The sequence below is a fragment of the Dermatophagoides pteronyssinus genome, unplaced genomic scaffold, assembly GCF_027571235.1.
Source record: "Dermatophagoides pteronyssinus isolate colony J.1.1.1.1 unplaced genomic scaffold, Derpt_VIB-CSIC_2022.12 sq0008, whole genome shotgun sequence".
NCBI classification, from domain to species: Eukaryota; Metazoa; Arthropoda; class Arachnida; order Sarcoptiformes; family Pyroglyphidae; genus Dermatophagoides; species Dermatophagoides pteronyssinus.
In genome coordinates, this window is record NW_027461532.1 from 1,234,911 (window position 1) to 1,251,449 (window position 16,539).

Consider the following 16,539-nt stretch of genomic DNA (forward strand, 5'->3'; position numbering starts at 1 on the left):
ATTAATTTTTTTCCGTTGATGTGAAACAGCATGATTATCGAAAAATTTTATTATTGACCAATGATGCTGATTATCATCATCATCAATAATCAATGAAATTTGTTTGTTTCTCAATATACAGTGATTGTTTGACGACAAAGATGTATGAAGAAATGAACAGGATTTTAAATTCAATTTTATTTTTACTCATTTTGTTTTTTCATATTTATAATAATGCTTATCGTTATGTGAGTATTCATATGCTTCAAAAAAGGCTCATTATTATCATTATTATATGATCAATCAACATCAATCTGGATAAAATATTGATAAATGAAAATTTATCAAACATATGTAAATCACTCATGATACATATTAAAATTCTTGGAAAAAAATAGGAAATAAGCCAGAAGATACAAATAGGAATAAGAAATTAGAAGAAGAAGAAGAAAAAAGGAATCAAGTAAGTAATTTTTTTTCAAAAAAAGAAAAAGAAATTGGCAAAGATATGATGAATAATAATAAGTTCGTGGAAAAATCGAGAAAAAAAACCAAATATCGATGCCAAATGATAATAATTATAATTATCGCCAAATTTTTTTTCCTGGAAATTATTTGGCCATCTGATTTGAATCGATTGAAGCGGTGGTATTGTTGTTGTTGATGGTGGCAGCATTACGAATTTTCGTTCGATTCATTGATGATGATGATTTTGATGATGGCGATGATTGTTGTTGTCGTGGTGATGGAGAAATTGGTGGTGGTGCTGGTAATGAAAATGGATTATTTCCATTATTATTATTCGAAGCAGCAGCTGCAGCAGCAGCTAATGCCATTGCTAATGATACAGCTGATGATGAGGATGTAGATGATGGAGAAACTGATGATCGTTGTTGTTGTTGCTGATGATGATGATTACGTGGTGATGATCCATGATTCCTATGACTACTACTAGAAGAATTTATCGATTTTTGTTTAATTTTAGGCGATTGTGATCGATGATGATTATTACGATTATTTTCCTGATTCGAATGATATTTATTCGAAATCGATGGTGATGGTTTACGTGTTAAATCAACTGGACAATTATTCTGTAATGATCCATTCATCATCGTATTACTACCATTTATTTTTGTAGATTTACTTTTGATTGGTGAAGAATATTCATCAAAATTCGTATTGGCTGCTGCTGTTGTTTTTGCTGCTGGTATTGGCGTCGGTGTGGTTGTTGATGAAGAATTATTGTTGTTATTGTTGGAATTTGAATGTGCTTTTGGTGGTTCAATTTGTTGTTGCTGCTGCTGTTGTTGTTGTTGTTGTTGTTGAAACATCATCGATGCAGCTAATAACATTTGCATTTCATCATTATTCATACCGGTTAATTGATAATATTCAAATAATTTTTTCTTAATATCTAATTCCGACATCATTAAATCAATATTTGGTTGATTCGAAATCGATGATAATGATGATGATGATGATGATGATTGTTTCGTTATCGTACCATTCTGCTGTTGATGATCATTATTTCTATTACGTCCATTATTCGATGATGATGAGGTGGATGATGATGAATTTGGTGATGAGATCGAGCGAGTTGTTGCATTATTATTATCCAATGGTTTTACACGTGCTTTTTTATTCGTCGATGTTGTTATATTCGTTGAATTTGTTGTTGAATGATTCGATGATGATCCTCCTAATGTTGTTGTCGATGATGATGATGGTGATGATGCAACTAAACTAGAACTTTCATTCGATGTTATTGAATCAGCATCATCATCACTACCGGTTATATCACCACCACCAATTGATGAATGATCATCAGATGGATCTTCACGATATGAACGTTTTATTCCTAAACGATTAGTTGAATGACCAGAAGTACTACCAGTACCAGTTTGTAATGGAAAACCATTACCCATTATTCCATGTTTACGTCTTGATGGTGATACGGCCATTAATTCAACCCATTTTTGACCAGATTCTTGTTGTTGTGCATTTAAACGTACAACTAATTCACCACGTAGATATAGATTCAATGAACCAAGATTTGTTTTACTATTATCCTTATTATTATTATTATCTAATGAACCATTTTCATTTGATATAAATGATTCATTTGTTGTTGTTGTTGTATTAAAAAATGATTGCAATGGTTTAGCTTTGATAGGGCGAATTTCTTGGCCAGGTAAAATACGATTGTCAGGTGATGATGATGATAAAAATAGTGGACCACCAACACCATTCATTAGATTATTATTACCATTTCCACCCAATAAATTATTATTAATCAATTTATTATTAATTAATGGTGATGATGGTGTAAATGGACAATCATCATTTAGATTAGTATCGATTGTTATGTCATTAGAATTACCAATATTACCACTACTGCTACCACCATTACTATTTTCACCACTTTTTGCCATTACACCTTTGGCTAATGATAAAAGTTCTTCACGCAATGTTTGTTCTTCAATATCATCAACATCATCATCATTGCCATTATTATCAACAAAATTCTTTTCATTAATCGATTCTGAATTTATTTCATCATCATCATCACCATTATAATCTTCTTCATCATTATCATCCATTTGTTTTGAATGTTTATTTCTATGATGATGATGACCTGATTTTTGACGTTGTGTTGTTTTCTTTTCCGGTGATGATTGCTTTCCACTTGTCGTATTATTGCCATTATTATTATTGTTGTTGTTATTACTGTTACTGTTATTATTTTGATCATCACCATCTTTACCATCACCATTATTATCAGATCGATGATCACGATTCATTTTATTATGATTATGATGACTATGTTGACGATTATTATTATTATGTTTTTGTTGTTGTCGTTGTTTATCCAATGATAGATAATAAAATTCAATTATTGATCGTACAGATTTCCATGGTAGATAATCTTTTTTGATTGCACTAAAATTTTTACCACATTCTTTAATAGCTTGATTAAAAACTTTTGCTTCAAGATCATTCCAACGTCCTAATAATAATTTGGCCAATGTTTTTGTTGAATAACGTTCAGTCGAACCTAAATTAATGGCTGTTGTTGGTTGTTCCAAAGCTGTAGCCGAAGAATCGCTACCATTCGAATTTAATTTATTCAATGTGGATGCCAATTTACACTGACTAGTCACTCCATTTTGATGATGTGATAAAATGAATGCAGGCTAAACAATAAAATAAAATGAAAAGTTATTTTATTTTAACAAGAAAATATACTTTACTTACCAAACCCTTGGCAATATTTTGTATCCTCGTATTCACTGATGATGATTGTAAACTAGATGATGATGATGATGATGATGATGGTAATGTTGTTGTTGTTGATATAGTCGTATCCGTTGTTGTTGCTGTCGTCGAATCAGATTCATTTGTTAATTGTTGTTGCAATTGTTGAACTTCTTTGTGTAATCTTTGTCTTGTTGTAACACTTTGTTTAGATTCTGGACTTGTTGCTATCACATTATTTATCATTGGATTTGGATTTGGATGTTGACCACTACTACCGGATGTTGTAGAATTATTTAAATTACAACTTCCACTAGTTGTACCACTATTGCTATTTGTATTGACTGTAGTAATAGTAGAAGTAACAGATGTAGTTGTTGTTGTTGTTATATTACGTTCCGGTTGTTTATTCGGTTCCAGAACACATTTAGTTCCATTATCCAATATTTCGAATGGACTTAATAAACATTTTTCCTCTGATAAACATTCATTATCATCGATACCCGATTGACAGGTATCGATTGCCTGTATAAATAAACCAATTGATTTTGCAACAGCAAAATATTGATTTAATTGATTTTGATCCAATTGATTATGTGGATTCCATGTTAATGTTTCCAATTCTTCAAGTTTACGACCATCATTTTCACCTGATTTTTTCCCAAATGTTAAAAAAAACCAAATTTTCAATAATGACAAAATAACCAAGAAATTTGAATATTGAATAACAAACCTGATTTTAAAAGCAATGGACATTGTGCTTGATATTGGCGACCAATACGAATACGATTACGATTTGGATTACGGGCCTCTTCATCCCAATATGAATCAAAATCGATATCTGACAAACAAAAACAGAAAAAAAACGTTATTAAAATCAATTTATCCACGAAAAGAAAAAAATTTACAAAATGAAAAATTTCAATCCCAAAAAAAGTCTACAATTGAAAAAAAAGTTTCCATCGATTAATCTCGAAAAAAAATAATTATAGCCTGTATAAAAACTTTAAATGTCTTTTTTTTTGTTGGTATCCAGAAATCAAATTTCAAGTCTAAAACTAACATCCAAACTAAAGTATACAACAAAAAAAGTTTCATCAATCCAAATTACCACCACCATCATCATTGCCCGTTCAATTGATGATGATGATGATGATGATGATCTAAAACAGAAACTTTCTAGAAAAAAGTTTTGCATCACATCATTGTTGTTGTTTTTTTTCTATCTAAATGATCAAATTTTTTCTTCATTATACCCAGCAACAACAACAATAATATAAATGTTGAAAGTAAAAAAAAAACTGGAATATGCTTGCCTAATATGGAACATTTATCGTTCCATTTGGAACAACAATGAACGAAAGCGAGAAAAAAAAATTGATGCGCATGTCATTCCACCACCACCACCACCAAAAATAAAAATGACAACCCTAAATGAATCGATCAATATTAAAGATTATCTCTCAAATACCAACAACAACAACAACAACAAAATCAAGAATGATAATCAAGATTTATTCAATTTCATTTACACATAAAGATTTGTTATCATCAAAAAAAACGAAGATGATGAATAAAAACAAGAAACTATTTACACCCCAAACACACACACACACACAAAAATCATTATCATTATCATCATCATAAGCTACTTAAATGTTTTTATTATCTCATCACTTGAATTCTTTAAAAAACTTTTTACCAAAAAAAAAAAAAAAATCAAAGAAATCAATATTTTCAACCATAAAATATTGCTGCACTGTGTGTATGTATGGTAATTATAGCATACTATCGCACATAGAAAGATAAAAAAAAAGTAAATGTTTTTTTTTCGCATTCAAATCAATAAATTTCTTCGTTGACTTATTGAATCCCGGTATATTTCCTAAATGTCTGTGCTATTCTGCAGCAGGAGGTCAATAATTTTCTTATAATTTTCTTTTTTTTCATTTTTTGCTGGCCATTTTTATGTTCGTGTGTATTTTATGTGGTTGGTATTTTCTTCAACATTTTCTATGGACCATTGAAGTTGATTGTAGAGGTGGGGGGGAGAAAATGATTTTTTTTTCGTTAAGAATGACTAGCGGAATGAATCAATGTGATGAGAAAAAAAAATGAAAAACAAGATAAGTGATGATGATGATGATGATGAGCGAAATAAAATTAATCAGCCAATAGGAATTTCTATGGAAAATGGATTCAACCAAAAAAAAAGCAAACAACAACAACAACCGAAAAGTGTAAAGTGACAATTTGCTTAACAACAACAACAACAAGAAAATGTTGTTTTAAAAAAATGGAGGATGTTTACATAGCATTATTTAACGAAAAAAAAACGTTCACAATCTTCACACGAAAAAAAAACAAATCAATATTTTTTTAAAAAGTAGATTAAATGTAATTAACTTTGGCAAATAACAATTTTCCTGGAAACAAAATTTTCATTTTGTAATTAAAATCAAGATAATCAAAAAGGATAATGATGATTTACTTGATTCGTATAAACCCAATATTCTAAAAATGGACCATTATTTTAACCTTCAAAATGTTTGCACTAAAACTAATTAGACAAACGCCCACAAACACACCTACTCCCACTACAATTAATCCAACTTTGGGAATTCAAAGTTTTTTAAGCTTTGATTCACTGCTGCTGTTGAATCGATTTGTCTTGTTTTTTTCCCAGCAAAAATTTTCTTCACTCACTTTTATTCATTTTGAAACTTTTTGTTTCTACTTGGTTCCAAAAATAAAAATATCAAAGAGAAAAATATAAAGATTCGATTGTCAACTAAACACACAAACAAACAAACATTACTAACTAAGGAGATCATCAAAAAAAAAAAATAAGGGAAAAACATAAACCCGAAATACAACAACAACAGCACTCTTGACTTATGTAATTTTTGCTATATCTTTGTTGTTGTTATTGTCACTCGCATACGAGATATATTTCGAAAATAGAGAATCTTGGCCAACTAAACTAACCAACCAACCAACCAACCAGCAACAAAACACCCCAAACCAGCCAACAACAACAAAAAAAAAAACATTAAACAACCATAAATTCTCACATTTTCATTATCCAAATTCTATTTCATTTGCTTTTCATCTGTTTCTTATTCAGTATTCTTTCTCCCTTTCTCTCTCTCTTAGATCACAGAATCAGAATCAGAAAATTTTTTTCGCTATATTTTTTTTCATCATTCGACTGCATCATCATCATCATTATATAGACAAACAAACAAACAAAAACAGATCGAACAAAGAAAAAAAAACAAAATCAACCAACCATCCCAAAAAAAAAGTAAAATCTACGAAGTGGAATTCGATAAAAAAAAATTATTTTTTTCCAAATAAAGAATTTCGCCACCATCATCATCAACAATAAGACAACTTTATATTACTATTCAAAATTGACTAATTAGAAAACGAGAAAGAAAAAATTAAATCTTTCTTCAAATTCTCAAGAAAAAAAAACTTTCAAAATGATGATTATTTAATCAAACAAACGAAAAAAAATTGGAAATAAAAATCATTATCGCTCTCTGTCTATATATTCCTCCAACCACTACCGACAAATAACAGATAGAGAGTGCAAGACACATTCTCAAATGTAAGAAAATTTTTTTTTGTCATTTGAGAATGTAAATATACAGTGTAATAAGAGGATGACATTACCCAACCAAAAAAAAAAAAAATGCTGAATATATTTTTTTGGTTGGTTTGGTTTAGTATATGTTATATATATGATTTTGTATCACTGTTGTTGTTGTTGTTAATATAATCAGATGGACTCGTCTTTGATCGAATTGATTTTTACCATTTTCCATTTGACTTTTTCCTTTATGTGTGATAGAGGATTCTCTATTCCGACATCTTATATTCATTCACAGACACAGACACACACACTTTCTAAAGAAAAATATGATTTATTCAAAATAATAAATTCTCTTTAAAATGAAAATTTTGGAAAAAATTTCCCAGGAATTATCAAATTCAATCAATTTTTTTTCTGGAAAATTTCTTTTAAACAAAGTATCAATTATAATGACACACCTACACATGACGGCCATTCTAAAAATTTCTTTTTTTTTGTGAATGGCACGTGTTTCTCTTTCACTCTCTTTAGATCAATCGATCGATCGATCGAAACACAAATTACATATAGACCACCACACTTTAATGATATTCAATTTACATCTGTTTTGTATGTGTGTTAGCGAGGTTGTCTCGTGTCTATTTTTTTTTTTGACCAAAAAAAAAATATCTACAGGAAAAAAACCATTATTATTCAACAGACTGAATTTGTCAAATTTTTCTCTTCATCACTGCTGTTGTTGTTGTCTTTTCACATTTGAAATAAAGTTTATGAGTTTCATTCGCTCCACATATCTTTCTCTATCTCTATCTTCAATCGAAAAATATGGTCATGTTTTATTCCATCCATCCACCACCACCACCACCACATCATCATCATCAAAACTACACCATTATAGCAGATGGTCTCTTTGGCTCTGTCTTTTTTTTTATTGAGAAAATTAGAGACCTATTTATTTTCATAACAACAGAAAATAAATAACGAAAAATTGAAAGGAAAATGATGCCTAACATAAAGTCACATTTAAATACTCACACGAACATACACACAGTAGCCAATATCCGATAGCCACCGCCTATTTCAACACGGACAAACATAAATGAAAACTATTTAAACATAAAATGGTCAAAAACAAGGTTTTTATTTCGGAAATATATCCCATATATCCTGCATCATCATAATTTTTTGATGAAAACTTGGTTTTCTAAAACACCCTGTATATGATCAACAACAACAACAACAATAAACTCTTTATTTCATATGATTGAAAAAGAAACATTGGATAAATTTTTGCGTGACCGGTATTTGACATTATCTTTTTTTTTCTCCATACAGACAATATTTATCATCATCATCATCAACATAATTATCATAAAACAACAAACAACAACGAATATACATTTTTAGTTTGACATGACAAACCCATAATAATAATGATGATGATGATAAAATTACCACCATTTCACAACCGAAATGACTAAAAAAATTGACATGCAAAATAAGGTGAGCGTAGAGTAGTGCGAAAAAAAAAGAAAAACGCAATTTATACATTTACAAAATAAAAACTAAACACATAAAATGAAATGCACCTCTAAATAAATCGATTGATATTTAGCAAATATAATTGGGCAACGTATTTTTTTTTCTTCTTCAATCTTTCAACAGTAAAATCTAATGAAAAACGATATTTTACCAAAACAAATCGATCAATCAATTAAATTCTTAACAGAATAAAAATGAATTTACACATAAAAACAATGAGATTAACAAGAAAATTAAGCATCCTATAATAAATATGTGCGCGCATCTTTTTCATTTTAGAAAGTTCTTAACTAAAACTGAAAATTTACAAAATTATTTTCCGTTTGACCAACCGAAAAAAAAATTAGACGACCACCCTACCCCTTATAGAAAAGTTAGTTGTAGCAGAGCTCTATATTAATAAAATAATAGTGACTATAATAAAAACCACCACCTCTTCATCAAAAAAATTCAAACCACATTATAATTGTGGGGGAGGAAACACAGTGTTTTACATTCACAAACACACAAAACAAACCAGAACAATGGACATTTTGGGTGACAATCAAAAATTTTTTTCTTTCTTTTTGAATTCAATTTTTCCGGATTTTTTTTTGGAAAAAATTAATGAGGTCATTGTTTTTTTTCCAGAAATATCATCAACAAAAAAAACATACCTGATTTGGAAACATCCATAGATGACAGGACGATAAACGATGATGATCCAAGAAATTTTTATTTTAATTTTCTTTTGTTGAAAATTGATGAACAGAAAAAAAAATTTACATTTAAAAATAAAAAATTAAACGATTTTATCGTTATCGTTTGTTGTTGTCGAGTGCGTGAGTGAAACAAATACAAAATGTGTGAAGAAAATAGATTATTTTTTGTTGTGGTTAAATAATAATAACGACGACGACGACAACAACAATTTATCAATGTTTTCTAGTCGAGTGTTGTTGATGATGATTGCAAAAGAGTTTTTGGAGGGTGGATGACGAAAACACTATACAATATGGAATTTTTTCTCCATCACCACACACACACACACATTAAGATCAAATCTTATCAAAAAGATTGAAATTTTTCATTCACATTTCACCATATATATCAAACATAATCACAGAATAAAATTATCTCTGTTGATTGATTTGATTTAAAAAAAAAATTAAATTTTAAATTTTTTTTTCACTATCATTTGATGACCAGGAAATTTGACTTTTAATTAATCAAAAAGAAAAAAAAAACTAATTGACAAACACTGAAAATTTTCGGATGAACAAAACACCAACAATGATGACAAACGAGAGAGAAAAAAAACAGACGTTATCAAACGAAGGATCGATCGGAAATCGGATGGTCCACACACAAACACACATATAGCACATACGATTTTAAATATAGAGATAGAAAAAAAGGAAAGAGCCAATATACACATACAATTGAAATATAAAACATATAAACTGACTGACTGACTTGACTTGACTTGACACTCAACAACAGCAAAAGAAAGAAAGAAAGAAAAAAAAATCAGTTCTAATTTCTTTTTCTCAATTTGATTGCAACTTTTTTTTCTGATTTCATTTGGGTGATGATATATATCATTTTGTTGTTGTTGTTTGTTTGGATGAAGCCACCAATGTCTATCGGTATGCACAATTGACTTTCTCACATAAGGAATATTATAATGATGGTGGATGATATATTTCTTTTGATGATTTCTTGATATAATTACACAATGTTGTTGTTGTTGATTTGATAATTAATCATTTACTTTGTGGTTTTTCTGTGTTTGAATTCCAAAATAAACCAGATGACGAAATAGAATAGATAAGAAAAATCGATTGACCAGAAAAAAAAAGATCCAACAAAACAAAACAACAAAAAATGATTGATTTTGATTGATTAATTAAACAATGATAATGACAAACAGTTGTTTTTTTTTGTTTGGTTCTTAATTCTTGATTAATCAATCATTCACGTGATGATGATGATATACAACCAGGAAATATATAATGGAAAACAATATAGAGAAACAAAGGAGCCAACGCCCCTTAGTGCTTTCAGCCACACCCCCAAATTACCAAAGATAATTTCGAATGATGTTCGGTTCGGTTCGTTCGATCGATGTTCGAATATTTTTTACATTAATCGATTTGTTCGAAAGAATTTGATCGATGATTTAAAATTCTGTTTTTGTTGTTGACGTTATTTATTTCTTTTCGAAAATAACATTTAGTTGTTTTGTTTTGTTTTTTTGGTGGTGCACAGAAGTGAGCTCACAAGCAAAAGGGGAGTGTGAAGCGGAGAAACAAAACGAAACGAAATGAAACGAGCAAGCAATTGAATTTTTTCCCACTCTCACTTTGTGTATGTAATTCAATCGATGATGATGATCAAATCAGAATTTATTGATTTTGATTCGAATGTTATTTTGGGACATTTGGTCACTGGACATACAGATCAATTTTGTGTTGTTGTTGTCGTTGTTAATCCGAAATTTTGGATCAATTTTTGTTGTTGTTGTTTCTGTTGATTATAATCAAATTGATTTAATGAAAAAAATTGATCAATAATGACGATCATGATAAACAATTAAACAATTAAACCAAACACGAATCACACACACATTTTCAATTCAAGTTTTAACATCGATGATAGTTTTAATTGTTGATATTTAAAAGATTTTTGTTTGCGGCTCAATCAAGCCGTGTGTTGTTGTTTTTTTTTTGTTTAATGATTCGGCTATCCACTCCGTTGATGATGATATCGACCATATCGAATCATCGAATGATAATGATGATCATCAACAACAACAACAACAAAAACAACTACAGCAGACAACGACGAGCATCGTACGCACAAACACAAACTGACTGACAATAAATTGGTGGTGGTGGTTTACGAATGAAATGTGCAACAAAAAAAAACGAGTGAGGAAATGGGGGGGAAAAAACATTTCGGAACAAAAGCGGGAAAATATAATACTTGAAGGAAAACAGGAACAAGGCTTGGCTATTGTAGTTGTAGTTGTAGTGGTGGTAATGGATAATATTAGTAGTGATAGTAGTAGTGGTTAGGATACCATATGGATCACAATAGAAATGGATTTTTTTTTTTGCACAACACACCACACACATTGCACAAACACTGGATCAATGATAGTAGTCAATAAATTTGTTAGGAAAGAATTTTTTTTTTTAATTCACTTCTCTTAAATGAATAATAAGGATATTCTCTTCCTCCCCCTAGGTAGTAGCATTGATTTATTGAATAATGAGGAAGGATGTGTATCCAAAAAAAAAAAAAAAAAATACTGCTACTACTTTTGAATTACTAATTATCGATCGATCGATTAATTTTGAAATTGGATTCGATTTTTTTGTTTTCTTCTATTGATTTTCAATTTTCGGCTTCTTGAATTATCGGATTTTTTGCTCAAAAAACAAATTAGATCGAATAGATAAATAATCAAGCCGGATAATGAATATTTGAAAACAAAAATTGAACGAATCACAAAAAAAATTTGATCACTATCGATCGATTCGTTCATCACATTTTTTTTCTGAATGCAGAACAGGAAATTCGATTCTTTCATAGCAAGACAAAAAACATTCGAAATTTACCACAAATTGATCATCATCATCGTAATTTGTGAAAATGAAGAAACATGAAATACAATCCAATAAGCATGTTTGTTGTCTTCATATCAGGTGTCAAAGGTCAAAGATTCTTGAATTTTTTGTTGTTGTTGTTCACCCTCAACATTTGCTTGTTATTGCATTGTCATTTGTTTGTTTTTTTTTTTGGTTGGTAAGAAATTTTTAGACGAATGTTAATGATAAAGATGATTGTGAACAAAAAAAATGGTTGATTGATGCTTAGCATATATTTTCACAACAGGATGTGTGATGATGATGATGATGATGATAACCATCATAATCATCGATGACCAAAGAAACGGAAACGGAAATGGCCAAACCAAGAAAAGTGTAAACAAAAAATATCTTCTTATTTTTCTATTCAAACAGCTCATTATTATTCCGTTTAGACATCTGGATTTTTTTTTTTGTTTTTGTTTGAAAATCCACAAAAAAAAAATCGAATCCGAATCTGTGATGTCGATCAAACGCCAGGGTGTCCGACCAACACAAACAAACAACAACCGATTGGATTCATGTTGTCAAGAATCATCTTCAACCATCAACCACCATATAAATGAATGACCTGAATTCGTGAGATCGTGAAATTTTTGGAAAATTTGATGATTTTTTTTTGTTGTTGTTGTTGTTTTTGTTGAAAATGATTAATGAACAAAACACCATAACCTCGAATAATAATAATAATGATGATGATGATGATAATAAGAAATGAAATGAAATTCGAATATAGAAAGAAGAGTTGTTTCAAGTAAGTTCATTACACACACACAATTTTTTGCTATTTTGAATTAAAATTTTTTTTTTGTCTTCATGTTTTTCTTCATTTTATTTCGTTTCACAGGTGATTAATTAATCGAAAACATCGAACAATTGAATACAGTGAAATCTCACAACAAAAAAAAACCAGAAGTTTTGCTCAAGTAATGGTTCCATGGAAAAAATCCTCGACAAAATTTTCTCTCATAATGATCACTTAATAATAATGACAAGAAAGAAAAACAAAAAACAAAAAACAATCGATAAATCTGCAAAATTGTCAAATTTTCAACCAAAAAAAAAAGTTTTTAATAAGGTTTGCAAGACTAAAAAAACTTGAAACTTTCAAAATCCAAATCGAACAATTTTCATCTATTTCGATCCATTTCGATATTCATGGACTCTTAATAATTTTATGGAATAGGGGTTTTTGTTTATTAAATTCAATTCAATTCAATTCAATTCAATTCATGGACTATATCCACACTCAATCGGAATCAAATCAACCGAAACATTTTGATGAAAATGAAAAGTTTTTTTTTGTTGAAATTGTTTCCATTCATTGAATTTGAAATCAGAAAGAAAAAATCCGTTTCAAGAAAAAAAAATTGATCAACAACAACAACATCGACGAAACTGATATCGATTGACACCGGATATTTACAATGTGTATGTTTGTTTGTGCATTCATTTGTGAAAACATTTAGCCCAAAATGAAAGAACAAAACTTTATTTTTTATTTGAAAAAAATCAACTAAATTTCAAATGTGATCCGTGGATTTATTTTCATTTCGTTTTTTGTTTTCGTTGTTTATAATCGAAAATCAACAACAACAACAACAACAACAAAATTGGCAAGTTGAATTTGGATAAAACTTTTTCTTTTTATTATTATTATTTTTGTTTTTTGTTTTCCAAAAAACAGGAAATGTTTTTTTTTGTGTTTGCAAAAAATAACTCGATCATCTGTGGAAACAATAATAATTTGATAAAACCGATTGTTTTTCCTCTGCTCTCTCTCTCTCTCTCTCCAATTTATTATGGATTATTTATTGTTTTTTTCACCATCATCATCATCTGAAAATCAATTCAGAAGAAAACCTCATACAAAAATAAAACTTGTTACCATTTTTATTGTTTGAATTATTTTCGTTCACATCTTTGTTGAAAAAAATCTTGTTTTTTTTTCCAAATGTCCATCATCTTCATCATTCAACAATCTTTTTCTCGATTATGAGGATGATGCTCTGTTTTTTAGGTAAGAAATAACCTTTAGCTTGTGTTTTAACTATTTTTCTTGTTTTCTCGTTGCAATTAGCCATCAACAACAACACAGAACAACGGAAATATATTCAATGTCAAAATAAAAAAGAATAGTAAAATGATTTTGACAATCTTAATGATGATTTAATTATATAATACTAATCGAATCAATAATCGATCTGTCTGTGAAATTAATTTTAACAAATTTCAATGACATTTATTATAATCAGCAACAAGTTTTTGGATTGACACTGAAGAACATCTAATATGTTAGCAGCTGTCATTAACGATGATGATGATGGCGAAAAACCCACCATTTACTATGATCAAATTTTGATGGTTACATTTTTTTCAGTTTAATCATGATATCATCATTGTATACATCATTGCTGCTGCATCAATTCTGAATGTCACTAATGATGGTTTCGTTTTTTGGATAATGGTCACAGACACACAAAAAAAACTTGAATCAGTCTACCAACTATTTACATTCATTCATAATGATAAAGATGATGGTCATCATCATCATCATTATGAATGAATAAATTTGGTTAAAAGAATAATAATGATGATGGAGATTCAAATCTAAAAAAAAAGAAGAATCAAATCAAGATTTGTTGATCTTTTTGATTTTATCCGCTAAATATATTTTGGTTTATTTTGATCATTTTTTTCCATTTAAAAACAAAATCGATTTTAGAATGATAATGATCAATTGTGACAAGATGACGAATGTCAAATTTAATTTCAGTAGTTACCAGACAAGAAAATAAGCAATAATAATTATATGGACAATATCATCATTTATTTCGATGGAAAAATGTACGAAAAAATATTGCTTATTTCATTTTGAATTACCATGAAGATGTGGCTACACAGCTGCAAAACTGCATGACCATCAATTTTGATGGGTAATCATCATCATCACTATCATGGCACGACAAACAACAACATTGATATGTTGAATGAACGAAAATGAAAACTTGATTCGAACTACGATTTCGGTGGCTACGACAATGAATGATGAGAATGATGGACAAAAAAAATTATAATGAAATGTGTGTTCATTATGTTTTAATGAAACAAACCAATCAATCAATCGATCATTTGGGAAAAAAATCAATGATTTTTTAATCAAAAAAAAAAAAAAAACAAACTCAACAAGGTCAATAAATGAAGAAATAAAATTGATGCTACTTCAATTAATTTATCATCAATAATCATCATCATCATCCATCGTTTATTAGATTCAATTTGTTCAGAAAAATTTATCGATTTATTGTGATTTTTTTTCTCTTTCATTTTTCAATCGTTCAAACTGATGTTAATTAATTAACGAATACAATTGTTTTTTTTCTAATAATGCTAGAAAAAAACCGGAAAAAAATGTCACCATTTATAAAGAAATGATCATATTATCATATGATAAACGCAAAGGAAACATATAAATTGATTACCAAACAATGTTGTTTGAGAAGAAAAAATGAAAATAATCGAAAACGACCAAATAATCAAAAAAAAAGTTTTTTTTCTTTTCTTTCCTTTCCAATTTGACAATTCATCCAGGTAAAGTTGAATTGAAAAAAAAATTTGTGGAAAAAAAATCTTATTATTTCCGCATCCATCATTTTTTCTTTCTTTCATTTTTTTTTCAAAGATAAAATATTTATGAATTTTTTAGTTGTTTTACAACAATATATTTATTTGTTGTGAATGTCCTCGCGATGCACAAATTGTTCTAGTTTGTCTGTTTGTTTGTTTCCACCATAATTGCCTAAATAGACAAACAGAAAATAAAACAATGTGATAGGTGAAGTGAAAAAAAATAACTAACTAAAGATGATCATCACACATTTACCACATCCAATTCATTCATTCATGTGGTGGTGGTCATGATTCATGATTTTTTTTTGTGTAAAATGTCGAATTTCAAATGATGATGGTGGATATTTGGATGGTGTAGATTTTTTTTGGGGGGAGAGAGTAATAATTCGAATGATTTCCGTTCGAAACAATCGATTAATCGATTGTTTTTTTTTTTGACTATTTGCGATTATTTTCATCACACCAATATATTATGAAATTGGAAGAAAATTTGATTGAATAAAATTAACAAAACGATTTAATGACAACAACAGTAACAACAACAACAACAACAGCAAAAAAACTTGTTTGAAAACTTGAATGATAATCATGGAAGCGAAACATAACGAAATTCAAAACTACCGGATAGGAAAGAGGGAAAGAATGAAATGATGAAAAGTTTTTTTTTTGTTCAGGAACCACCAACCAACCAACCAACCAAAAATGATTTCATTCAGAAGCCAACAATATCATTATTGTTATATGTCGATTTTTGATTGAAATTGATTTTTTTTTTGTTTTCCTATTCATAATCAATCAGTAATCAATCAATTATAATATTGAATAATTTGATTTGATTCGATTATGTCGTTTGTGAATTTGTCGCTAATCATTCGAATGTTTTTTCCTGTCTATAAA

At 29.0% G+C, this 16,539-nt stretch overlaps 1 protein-coding gene and 1 long non-coding RNA gene across 2 annotated transcripts; one reads left to right on the forward strand and one right to left on the reverse strand.

Annotated features, from left to right (window-relative positions):
• Window positions 1-153: 153 nt before the first annotated feature.
• Window positions 154-11,247, reverse strand: LOC113789022 (uncharacterized). Its single transcript, XM_075820988.1, has 4 exons — window positions 9,034-11,247; window positions 3,968-4,075; window positions 3,235-3,884; window positions 154-3,173 (listed from the first exon to the last, which is right to left on the reverse strand). Exons 1-4 carry the CDS (start codon window positions 9,050-9,052, stop codon window positions 591-593), a joined length of 3,360 nt encoding a protein of 1,119 aa, XP_075677103.1. The 5' UTR covers window positions 9,053-11,247; the 3' UTR covers window positions 154-590.
• A 642-nt stretch (window positions 11,248-11,889) lies between these two features.
• Window positions 11,890-15,104, forward strand: LOC142645208 (uncharacterized). Its single transcript, XR_012846363.1, has 4 exons — window positions 11,890-12,766; window positions 12,860-13,628; window positions 13,700-14,032; window positions 14,093-15,104. It is a non-coding gene; the product is annotated as an uncharacterized LOC142645208 (long non-coding RNA).
• Window positions 15,105-16,539: the final 1,435 nt, after the last annotated feature.

What these genes read in the sequence shown, in the direction of transcription:
- LOC113789022 (XM_075820988.1), bottom strand. An exon ending in TCCATTGCTTTTAAAATCAG is followed by an intron (nt 3,885 to 3,967) that starts GTTTGTTATTCA and finishes GGAAAAAATCAG; the next exon opens with GTGAAAATGATGGTCGTAAA. An exon ending in AAAATATTGCCAAGGGTTTG is followed by an intron (nt 3,174 to 3,234) that starts GTAAGTAAAGTA and finishes TTTATTGTTTAG; the next exon opens with CCTGCATTCATTTTATCACA.